Source organism: Apis cerana, linkage group LG5 (assembly GCF_029169275.1).
Source record: "Apis cerana isolate GH-2021 linkage group LG5, AcerK_1.0, whole genome shotgun sequence".
Lineage (NCBI taxonomy): Eukaryota > Metazoa > Arthropoda > Insecta > Hymenoptera > Apidae > Apis > Apis cerana.
This window is the reverse complement of record NC_083856.1, coordinates 12589131-12601927: the sequence shown is the minus strand read 5'-3', so window position 1 is coordinate 12601927 and position 12797 is coordinate 12589131. Positions and strand designations below refer to the sequence as shown.

Sequence of the window (12797 nt, the reverse complement as noted above, 5' to 3'; positions counted from 1 at the left end):
CGGAATGGCCTCAAGTGCCTTAGGACGAGACGCGCCGTGGCGACCGACTATAAGGAAAGAAAGAGAGAGAGAGAAAGAGAAAGAGAGAAGGTAAAATAAGGCTTTGGAAGGAAAGAGTGAAAGAGGAAGACGGTAAGAAGAAGGTGCAGCAGATATCTCTTCCTTTTTTCCTTTCCACGCGTGTTCCTCTTTCCTTCTATCCTTCGTTTCTCCTTCCTTTTCCAATGGCCGTTATTTTACCGGCCATTTCCTCCTTCGCGAAGAGGTATTTCGAGAGCCGGATCGCAGTCTGATCGAGAAGGAGGAGGAGAGGGAAGACTGAAGGAATGTTAGTAGGTCCGAGTGCGTGGGCAATTTGTTCTTACGTTAGTCATCGTCCGAAGCCTGGTTCCTCCTCGCTTTGCATCGCGCGGGCCCGAGTCCATTATTCTTCGTCGCTCTCTCTCTCTCTCTCTCTCTCTCTCTCTCTAATAACTCGATATTTCTTTCTTTCTGCGAGAGAATATAACGCGTTCGTACGTTACGTTCGAGGCGAATAAAATTGGTGGAAAGTTGATTCGGAATCTCGAAAACGACTATCCGTACATCTGTCTTTTCGTTATCGTCTGATTGATTGAATTTTCTCCTTTTTTTTCGTTTTACAGAAACGGTGACGATGCTCGCGAGACAGTCGGAGAACAAAACTTTAACCCTGTTCGACCAAGTGTATCGGACGATGGCGGTGTCGAGCAGGCCCTCGATAAAAGCTCTGTATCAGGCGATGGTCGATTACGTGTCACCGAGCAACACGCCGGACAGTTTGCAGCAGCCGCTGACAAGGGACATGCTTCAAGAAAGGTTCATCGAGTTCTTCGCCAAATTGTTCCCGATCGCGTATCACGGTGCTGTGAACCCTCGCCAATACGAGCAAGATTTCACGGAGAAATTTAAGACGTGCCTGTACGAGACGATGGAACAGATCCAGCCGTTCGGCGACATACCGATCCAGGTCTCGAAATCGGTGAGCAAAAGCCTGGAGGCGACCCGGGTCCTGGTCCAGGCGTTGACTCTCGGCAAAACGGTGCTGGACAGGACCGACAGCGTGCTGTTTTCCGGCACAAGCCCCCAGCAGGAGGCCTGCTACGCCGCACTGCTCAGGATGACCTATTGTCCAAGGTGCAAGGGCATCGGTCCCTCCGTCAGGCCCTGCAGTGGATTCTGCACCAATGTCATGAGGTGACCACCCTCGTATCCCACTCCGCTAATTATCCACGGCTCGCGCCACTCTATTCACCGGCCCTTTCTTCTAATTTTCAATCGCATTAGTCCCCGAAACCTGTGGGAATCGTTTCACCTTTCACGCGCGATTTTAAAAACGCAGCACGCCCACGGCGCTGCCAATTACACGCGTCGATTCTTCTTCTTCTTCTTTTCTTTCAATTAAGTTCGAATTTCGGTCGAGTTATTACGTGGCTGAATACGTGGCTGTTTCGATACGAATGCGGATGTGTAAATTCATTTGTCGGCTGAAATACTGTTCAGCTAGTGGTAATTACTAGAATTTCGCGGTATCGCGTTGAAAAGCGTCTAAAGTCGAAAATGAATTCCACTTGGGAACGTAGATTAATTTCGAGTTCGCTCGAGCGTAAAATAAAATGTCACGCACGCTTAATTCCTTGCATAAGAATATTGCGCGTTTAATTTATCGCGTAAAAGAGTTTGTACAGTTTGTACAGTTCGTTTTGAGCTTTTTGAAATTCTGTTCTTTTTTTTTTTTTTAACACATCGAAACGACGAATTTTTTAATCCTTCTTTGGATTCGTTAATTCATGGATTTCGTCAAATTCGTGAGTGAAAAGTATAGACGCACTTTCTTTTCTTTTCCTCTACGTTTCTTTTAACCTTAACGAGCCGCTTTATATTCTACGTCGAGTTCGGTTACTTTCACTTTCTTTTATGGCCTTTGACGAGGCGTTCCCTCGTGCGCGTATGCTGCACTGCTATTCGCGCAAATATCTCGAACTGTCTGGCCGATTTAACTTCAAGGTTAATATTAACTCTTCCCACTTTTTTTTTTACGTATTTTTCGTTAATTCTTTGGAGAATCGCGAGAAAGATGAGAAAAACGAGATAGAGATGAAAAAAAAAAATATCCGTAAAATGTTCGTATTTTTAAAAAATAAGAATCGCAATTCGCAAAATACATGGAAACGTATCAGTTGATCGGATTGTGCGTGCAGAGGTTGCCTGACGCAGCCAGCATCCGAGCTGGACCTGGCTTGGTCCGGGTACGTGGAAACAGTGGAGAGGCTCGTAGTGGCGGTCGACGGTCGTAACGATCCGTTGGGCCTGAATGCCGAGAGGGCTGTCAGACAATTGGACACCCGCATTTCGGACGCCATTATGCACGCAATGACGGACGGACCGGCGCTCGAGGAAAAGGTGAGTATCCAAACTGATTCCTAATCTTTCTACCTTTATTTCTTTCGTCTTTTCGCGCAACATGATCGAACGCGTTCAATCGATAAAATAAACGGCGAATGAATCGTTTTTTCGCTTTCGAATCGTTCTTTGCTGCCGCGTACGTTGTAAGCGAGAGCGTTCCGTGTGCGATCACGTGCTACTGTTCACTGGTGAAAAAAGTCTCGCGGGACGGCGCAGGGGCAAGAGGGGTCCTTCGCCTGGACTGCCTATCTCTATTTCAGACGCTTTATTGACGACTCCAACATTATGTGCTATACAATAACAGAAGAGCTGTTCGTAAAAGTTATTTTCATCCTACATTGGAAATATTTTCGACTATTTATAAATTATATTTATAAATGAAAGTATACGTTAGAAGTATACGTTATTTTGCTAATAACGCATCAGGGTTTACGCGATTCCTTTCGCGAGATTTCTTTCCAGCAGTGAACAGTACAGGTGATAACTTTAGCAACAATCACGTCGATCGATAGAACGTTCACCTTTTGCGAATTGTTTTCACGCACGCGGGAAACGAAGAATAGAGCGAATATTTTTTTAAAAGAAAAATTCCTCGATCGAAGAGTGGCCGGTTTACCCAGAATATTCGAAGGTTGGAATCGTTGGAGGCAAGGATTGCAGTGAGAGTGGGAGAAGGGGAGCGAAATAAACGGCGCCGGATTCTTTCGATTTCTTTTCTCCTCGGTCCACCTCGATTCTCATCGATCGTATCTCCATACCCGGTGTATATTTTTGTTCCCGTTGTTATTGATATTAGGCGGCCAACGAAGGGCGCCATTATACGTGTATTTCCATAAATTTGTGTGTGTGTGTTTTTTTTACTATTTACCGAAGGCAAACGGACAGAAGCAATTTGTGGCCACGATATATATCGAAATTCTCCCCGCGGATTAGAGCGTATATAGCTTCGGTTTAACCTCGAATTTCGGCAACAAGGCTTCCCCCTCCACTCGAAGTAGGCGTGTACGCCTGACCAAAACTTTCGAAAGGACACGTTACTCACCCTTCCGTTTCACGCCATATTCTCCGCATACGAGGAGGCGTCGATAAAAATATTTTAATAGTTTCCTTTCGAGATAAATTCGATATTCTTTGCAAATTTTTTTTTCCCCATTCGTGAAAGATTTTTTGATTGTGACTGTGAAAATCGAATAATATCTTGAGCCATTCGAAGTTTCGTTTTCGCTTTTTTTATATTTTATATTCGTAAGAACAAGCAATTGAATCGCGATTTCTTTGTTGCAACGAAAAACGGTGGACAACTCACTCGAACGTTTGTCGCGCTCGGCACAGTGAAGAAAAGATAGGCACGCGTATATAACATTTCTGAAATTGTTTGCCGGTGTAGCTACGTTTCAACGAATGGAATGTACTTACGTTTATATTATACGCGTGTGAAACGCACGACACGTACAATACTTGCCGCTTATTTCTCGCGTCGTTACTTCCTTTCACATCCTTTATCACGTCCTCTTGTGCACGCCGCAGTTGACGCGTTAAATCGCTCTAATTTGCAGGAAAGGAGAGAAACGAGGAAGCGATTATATTTGGAAGAATAATTTACTTTTTCCTTATTTCCACGAGTATTAATCAATTTCGAGATAAAGAGATCGTATTTCGTTCCAAAAAAAAAAAAATAATGGAATCTTACATCTTTGGTTCTTTTACTCGTGGATATCGAGTGGTCAGATAGGCGTCGATCAATCGTAGCGCGTCCACTCTCTCTGCCGGATGATCGACACGTTGGCTACGAAATGGAAAATGCATGCTATCCGATCCAGTGGGGAAAAATCGGGGAGCGCGTGGTCGGACGAATAGACGCTATAAATTTCGCGGCGGACTCGTAGCGGTGTATTGCCGCGCCAAGGGCGTCCGACGATGCACTTTGAACGACTCGTATCGTGGCGAGAGCGAGCGAACGGTTTCGAGAAATAAATAATCTAATACGTATATTAATAAGCCTCGTGTCCAATCTTCGATACGATAGTTTTATTTCTCCCGCGCCAGATGTTCTTCTCCACGCGTGCAATCTCCGAGTTATTGTTAACTCGCGAGAAAATTCGCGACAGATAAATCGAACGTTTGAGATTTTGCAATGAATTTCTCTCGAAACGTTAAAATATGGATTAACGCGTTAACGGATTATCATTCGTTCGTTTCACGAATGAAGCGGCACCGGGGATATTTTTCACGTCCGCGATAAAAGGAAAAAGCCTTTGTTCGAAAACAGGTTATTAAGAGGTCGTTTGACATTGTTAAATAAATAAAACACCCGTGCCAGTCGATTCGAAGAATAATAATAATCGCAATTCCTTCGTGGAACACAGCGATATTTCTAGTAGGTTAACTGCTTCTTCTATCATTACGAGTGAATTTTCCTTGGCCTGTAATACGCGTACAATTGATACTTGGCATTTCGAAACGACGCCCAAAGTCGAATTATATATATATATATATACATATTTTCTATGTTTCTTAAATAAAAATCGAATATCGGAAAATTCGTCGTCCTTTGGACTTGGCGAGAATGCGACGAAAGCGGAACACCGGATTGTGTATAAGGAAAAACATCGGTGACACGCGAGTCTGATTTATTCCGAAGGCGCGACCGATAAAACAGCGTCATCGAGGTCGCACGGGGAATTTTACAACTCGAACGATTTACACGCTCCACGGAGCGGGACTAACGACAGATTAGCATTTTCATCGATGCTTACGAACTCATTGGCCTGCTGCCTAAACCCATATCTTTTCCGTTTAGTCTTATTTACCGCGCTTGCCTTTTTTCTTATTTACTTACTTACCGTTCGCTGCTAAAAAAGTCTCGCGGAGGCACAGGGGCAAGAGGTATGCTTCGCTAGGACTTCTATCCCCACTTCAGACGCTGTTGACATTCGCTATGTAGCAGAAGAATTATTTTCATTTTCACGAAGAAACTATTAATTAATATATCTACGATATATCTGGTTTTTTACATTTATAAATTAAACTATCGTTACAAATTGTAATTAATCTACGCGTATTATGAGAAATTAAAGAACTTTTTGTGTCGATACTCTGTTAGAATACGGTTTAGATCGTGGTTTTATTTCTCTGTCGCAATCGGATTACTGTATATGACAAATACGTTAAAAATAAAAATATGCGTGAAAACAGGCGTTTTCTCTTTTCTTTCCACCAATGAATAATATGTTTTTCAGTAAACCGTGCAGAGCAAGATAGGAGAGATATTCGTTAGAAGCTTTTTCTTGTTTTTAGTTATGCCTCTTCGATATTGGATCGTTCGCACTCGTCAAAGAAAATATTTGACGAAAATAACATCATTTCCTTGATCACTCGATTTCCATATCCACTCCATTTCTTCGTCTCGGCTCTCCTGATCCTCCCATTCCGTGGAACGCAATTAAAAGTTTGTCGGAGAAACACGGCGTCGCGTGGAAGAGAGGATCGATTCGAAAGAGATTCCTCGCGCGAGAAGCGCGGGTCGCAATGCAGGATCGATTTTACAAGTGATAATATCTTTCTCCGCCCGTTTGAAAGGGGATTACGCGGCCAATGCATTTTTAATTGCGCCGATTATTCGGAATGGCTTTTAACGGCGGAATGCGTGTGCATTATTCCGCAGCCAGCGTTCTTTTTCCATCCGTTTGCTTTTTATGGAAAAAGCTCGAATCGTTTATTTTCTTCTTTTTTTCTCTCCTTCTTTTTCCACCTTGTCCAGAGATCGATACATAATAAAAAATAATAAATCTCTAACGGTTATGCTACGCAAAAGCGTATTAACAATATTAACATTTTGGAATAGAATTTTGTGAAAAATTCCAATGTTAACACTTTCGCATCGGATAACTTTTCCAATCCAGTTTCATAGATAATTCACTTACACCGTTTTTACTTCCACCATTTCCATATAGCTTTCACAGGATATCCCATCCTTTTATCTTTCCCCCTCCCTCCTTTTTTTTGTTCCACCACACGCAGTTTTAACATTTCGCAAATACGTAACAGGTTTCATACGCGAAGCAAAATTTTCCATTAGAGTGTCACGAGGCTGGTGGAGCGTGGATTATTCGTTTAACGCACTTTCAACCGTGAAAGAAACCTGCCCCGCCGTTTCGTCGGCCAGACATAAAAGAGTTTTATTCAATTTCCCCCATAACCGACTCGATCGAGAGAACGGCCAAAAAGTTACCATCGGATTTTTCGACCTTTGGAAAAAAAAAAAAACGGAAAAAAGAAACGTTGGCCCGTCACTTTATTATATCAACGTAAAATTAGTCGGAGTCTGGAATTCTCGAGATCGATTTAAGTCCGAATCAATTTCGATTCATCCTCTCGTTAACGAGAGATTACGAGCATATCATCGTGGCAGACGTTGAAAATTGCTTTTGTAACGGTAATCCCTCGAATCGGATGCTCTTGTTTCTCGCGTTTCGAAACCGCGCTACGTATATATATATTATATATATATTATAAAAAATGAACACCAATTTTTTCTAATTGAAAGAATTATAACTATTGCTAAAAATAATATTTTCAAAAAGAATACTTAAAATTACAAATTACAAATTAAAATTACAAATTAATGATTAAATCTCTCGAATAAAATCCTACTAAAAATAAAATATTCCATTTATATAAAATTAATGATTTAAATATTACTATTAATCCTGATCGATTTAAGAGAGAATAAGCAACAATTTTTCTTTCTTTCTTTCCACTTTCCTCTTTATAATTTCCTTATCTCGTTATCGGATAAAAATACAACAAGGATTAGAACGAAGTCAGAGATTCATTCGAGATATTAATATCCAATGTTTTTCCGTGCAATATACCGATTTACTAAGATTAGTCGATTATTATATGAAAAATCAACCGACTTTCACGCCATTTAATTACGAGCTTTCGAATATTCTCCCGTTCTTCGTTTCTTCCTTCGTCTGTTGTAATTATTTATACTGGAATTATTAACTGGAAAATTGAATGAACAGAGTTACACTTGCTTTGCTTACTTTTCGATTGAAACGTCAACTCGGCCCAAGCGACGACACGATCGATAATCGAACGGTGATTTGGAAAAATACGTTTGAGAGTTCAAGTTCGGATCGCGATCGAGTAGGATTTCTCAACGGATTGGAACGTTGAGATTTAAAATTCTAATGCGAACATTTAAAATTCTAATAGGAAAATTGCAACTTTGAAGGATCGTAATCGATCTAATCGATGCAATTGATAAATTGTTATTAGAAAAAGGTAATAAATCAAGGGGACAAATTAATTCAATTATATATCATGATTCGTAAGATTATTCACGATGAACGATTCCTTGATCCTTTTTCAAAAATTAATTTACACCAGTTTCGCTTATATGCGTATATACGGGCCACATATTTTTTTGAAATAAAATTTCACGATGCAAATAACTCCAATGATGTCAACCATAATACAGTTAACCAAAAAAAGGAAAAAAAAATCAAGAAACAACGTTCATAAAATACGAATATGAAAATATTTCAACCGAACGAATCGTTTGAAAGAAAAATTTTTTCGAAAAAGGACAAAGCTTTTTTCCCCTCTTCCAAACGTATCGAGACTTGTTCCGTGACGAGCGATGCGCAGAGGTCCTCCTCGGTGACGCAAGAGAGCAATCGATTGCAGCGATCGATAGCGGGGATCGTTCGAATCGGGGACAAAGGCAGGCGTAGCCGAAACGCCACGTGGGCGCGGATGCGCGCGTTTCGCACGACGAAACAGGGGGGATGAGGCGGGGTAGCTGGGGGAATTGAAACTTTCTCTACGTGTCTCTCCTCTATGTGTCTCTCCTCTATGTGTCTCTCCTCTATGTGTGTGGAAATTCTCGCGACACGCTTCAAGGGCTTCGTTAAAACTCGAGCACACATTCTTTCTTGTTGATCTCTCCCGAACGGTCGTCATTTTCTCAGTCTCGATAAACGGCTGTTCATAAACGGCTTGCAAAAAAGTAAATAGATTCACAAGTCTCTACGTTTAATTCTCTTCCCTTCGAATTATTTCTTCTCTCTCTGATATTTTTCCCATGTTTTATAATTCAATTATGATGGATACATCCTACTGTATCGGATATTACGGATCGATTAAAATTTCGTATAATAATAAACCGCCGCGTGAAAGGGAAAACGACCGACGATTCTCTTAATTAAGCGAAACAACCGAGACTCGCTGTCTCTCTCCAGCCGACCTTCTTGGCAAAATGCCAAATCTTCCTTCTCCTTTTTATACTCGGCACCGAAGAATTCTATCCTCCTTCTCATACCTGCCGCTCTTAGACCCAACTGCTCAGGTCCCGTGCTCCCTTCCCTCCGATCCGCCAATAATTCCCCGGGCCCATTCGAGCGCATTCTGCTCGCGTTACGTGTCTGCATTCCGCCTTCCCTTTTGCCCCTCCCCATCCCATTCCGCCGCCAACCCCTTGGGGATCGTTAAGGTAGCACCTTTAACGGCCCTTTTACGAAAACACGACCGAACTCCCTCCCTTATTATTATTCATCCCTCGATTTCCTTCCTCGTCCCGATTTTCGCGCCAAAAATTCAATCGTCCGCTCAATTTTTCCATTTTCCTCTTTTCTCTTAGCTGTCTTGGTTTCTTTTCTTTCTCTTTATTATTATTTTTTAGTTATTTCGCAAGAGAAGGAAGTCGCGTTTATTACACATGAAATTAAAATAAAGGGAGGTAACGAGGAGCAATAACTCTTTTTATTTCGCGTTCTTCAGTAATCGTTGAAATTAGGATTCTGGGGGGGGGGGAGAGTAAATATTCTTTTTCCCTTCTTCAATGACGTTGGCGGGATTATCGTTGGAGATCCGCGAGCAACGGTTCATTCGACGATCGATCTCGTCGCATTGCACGAGGCATTGTTACGCGGCGGACCTCGTTCCCTCTCGTGCGCTCTCGATCGCGCCCACCTGACTTCTATAGGCGCTTTTCTCAAGCGTTCCGGTAATTGGACGGGCGAAAAAGGAACCATTGTCTCTCTCTCTCGCTCGCTCTCGCTCTCTCTCTCTGTTTAAAGGAATCATAATCCCTCATTATTATTCTTAGCGTTTCTCCTCCCCTCCTTTGCTCCTTCTCTTATCTCCATACAATGCGAACGTCCTCCGCGTTACCTTGGCTCCCTCGCCTGCTCCACCATCAACCCTCAGATTTTTGCTTCTTCTTCTTCTTCTTCTTCTACTACTACTACTATTACTATTCGAGAGTGATTCGAAAATTCATTTTTAAATTTGTGAAAAATAATTGTTGCTTCACAAGTTAAAATTTTAAATCCTCTTTTTGTATAAATATTTTTAAGAAATATTTAAACTTAAAATATCTGTTTTAATTTAAATCGTTATTAATTATCGATAATTATCGTTTTTTTTGTAAATTAAATTTAAAGTTAAGTTCGTATTAGAAATTCACGCGATCTAAGGATTCGTCCAAGTAGTGTTTTTTTCATTTTATAATTTTCATCGTTTATTTCGTTGAATTATCACTTTTTAGGCTTCCAATTCTCCAGTTTATCGTACGTTTGTCGAATTCGAAACTCTTTCCAAATTAATTTGGAATTAATTGTTACTTTTTATCGAAGAATTCAAATCACAAATATTCGTATATTTATATATTTTTTATATATTATTAGTATTTCCTTTTTACATATTCAGTCGTATTTTTATGTTTTAATTTATATATACATTTTCAATGAAGTAATAAATTATAATTTTATCCAGTTAGTTTCTATTATTCGAACCACCGTGCGCCGTTTGGAGCTTCGACGATGAATTAAGAATCGCGAGAAATCTCTGTAATCCTCGAATCGAAGCTGATCGATCGAAAACAACAAGGACGACTGGTACGTGTAAAACGAACTGTTGCGTATATTTTTGTGCTCCATGATTCCACTTTGCCAATTTAATTCGCGATACGTTGTCGTCGGGTTGAGGCGAGCGATGATTATTACACGCAACTTTGAACCTGTTACCACCACCGTCGTGAAATTGATACCTTGAACCTTAATTAATACCTCAGAAGATTGGACCGAATTGATTTATTCTTACAACTTTTGTATGCTAATGTTAATACAGCCGTGTTCAATGCTAAAGATCGGATAATCGGCACTTTGAGAGACAGCTGGATATTTCTCTTCTTCTTCTCCAAATTGCTTTTCAAGTTTCTCTTTATAATTTTTCAAAATCGTCCTTTTTTCAATTTTGTCGAAACGTTTTTAGAATAAATAAACTTCGATCTCTAATCAACTCTAAATAGGTCTCGTTTTCTAATTACAACGCTTTCGATACGCCATTAAGTATAACGATAATTTTTGTATTTTTAACACGTAACAAAGATGTCTTAATTGTATCGCGCAAGAGTTTTGTCTTAAACAGCTTCGTATCTATTCCCAACACGACTTCGCCGTGTTAATTGGAAATAATTGCAAGCGTATAAATTGCTCGTTTAGAGAGAAAAAATGGCGTAAGGGAAAGGAAAATTCTCCTCCCTCATCGATTCTTAATTTTTCGTTCGAGGCAAAAACGGAACGAATATTCCGCGAGATGTTATTCACGGTCGATCGGTCGTCACGAAAACTGTCTTTTTTGTCCATGGCTCTGGCACGGTGTCACCTACCGCGTCGACGTTTCACTAGATGCTCGAATTCAATTTGGTGGATGAACGCGTCATGTCGTCGTCATACGTGCACGGAAAAAGAATATTCGCGAGGATTCTGCCGGGACTAAACTAGTTTTGTTCTCTTGAATTTTTGAACCTTAAAACTTTTGAATCTTCACCGTTTTCTATTCATCAAACTGGATGTCTCTTATCGAGAGAGATTTGTCACGTGTCATCTACAATTGTTTCAATAATGGAAGGATTTTTTCGTGATTCGATTTTCCGTTTAGGCCATCGTGATCAACGATCCAACGAGTTAGAGAAGGGACAATAACGATATAATACGTACGTAGAATTTTACGAGTATAAATAATCGAAAAATAAAAATAGATAAGTTTAACCTTATAAATCGTGTCGATGTCACGGATCGAAGCTTTTAATGAAAAGTCAATTTTCAACGCGTGAATCAGAGTTATTAATTACGAACGAATATATCGAGTGAAATGGTATGGAACATTGGCAAACGTTTGTATTTTTCTGCAGAGACTTTTGGACAAGACTCGGAACATTCATAGGCGTGCGCGAACTGGACGAATGCTCCTTGAATTTGCGTCGAACGAATGCAGCGCCAACTCCCGGTAATTTTTACAAATCGTGTCGATGTCACGGATCGAAGCTTTTAATGAAAAGTCAATTTTCAACGCGTGAATCAGAGTTATTAATTACGAACGAGTACGGAAAGAGTATACCAAGCGAAATGGTACGAAACATTGGCAAACGTTTGTATTTTTCTGCAAAGACTTTTGGACAAGACTCGGAATATTCATAGGTGTGCGCGAACTGGACGAATGCTCCTTGAATTTACGTCGAACGAATGCAGCGCCAACTCCCGGTAATTTTTACAAATCGTGTCGATGTCACGGATCGAAGCTTTTAATGAAAAGTCAATTTTCAACGCGTGAATTAGAGTTATTAATTACGAATACGGAGAGAATATACCGAGTGAAATGGTATGGAACATTGGCAAACATTTGTATTTCCCTGCGGAGACAAGATCCGGAATATTCATAAGCGTGCGCGAAGTGCTCCTCGAGTTTAGTTACGTCGAATACAACGTCAGCTCTCAAGTATTCCGGACTTTTTGGCCGACTTCCGTTAATCCGACGTCAGATAAATGTTATTTAACCTTGTAAATTCATTTCTGATGCGATCAACTGGATTATGGATAATTTTTTTTTTTATTGTCGATTACACGATAATAGTACGTTTTCAATGTTATTTCTGCGAAAACGAAAGAAAAAAAAGAAGAAATGGAACAACGTGTAGGTAAAATTTATAATTCGGTAATAATATAAATTTATCATTTTTCGAGATCTAAAATTTTTTAAGTACGTATTATTCGCTCGTTGTATTCATAACTCGGACACTCCCCCTTCTCCCCGTTTCAACCTTCGTTCTCTTTTATTCGCTGTATAAATGGGGCAATATCGCAAAGTGCTTCGTTTCAATCCCTTTTTCTCTCTCTATGTACTGTACAAAATAATTAGCGCGTTACGGGAATATTCTACGGACGAGCGTAAGATACAGTCGAACTTTTGTTCGTGCTTAACATACATAATTAAATATCAAGTTTAATCATGTTTCGAGCGAGAAAAATTTTATTCTATTCGTTTTCGTAGTATCACATTTTATTAAATCGTCTCACGAATTC

General features: G+C 40.3%; 1 protein-coding gene across 1 annotated transcript in view; it reads left to right on the top strand.

The window, feature by feature from the left end:
• The window catches only part of LOC108003317 (division abnormally delayed protein), an 84836-nt gene that overhangs the window by 26891 nt on the left and 45148 nt on the right, over positions 1-12797 (top strand). The window contains exons 3-4 of the mRNA XM_017065483.3: positions 645-1215; positions 2220-2421. Of these exons, the coding sequence (XP_016920972.1) occupies positions 645-1215; positions 2220-2421 (773 nt within the window). The remainder of the gene's footprint in view (positions 1-644; positions 1216-2219; positions 2422-12797) is intronic.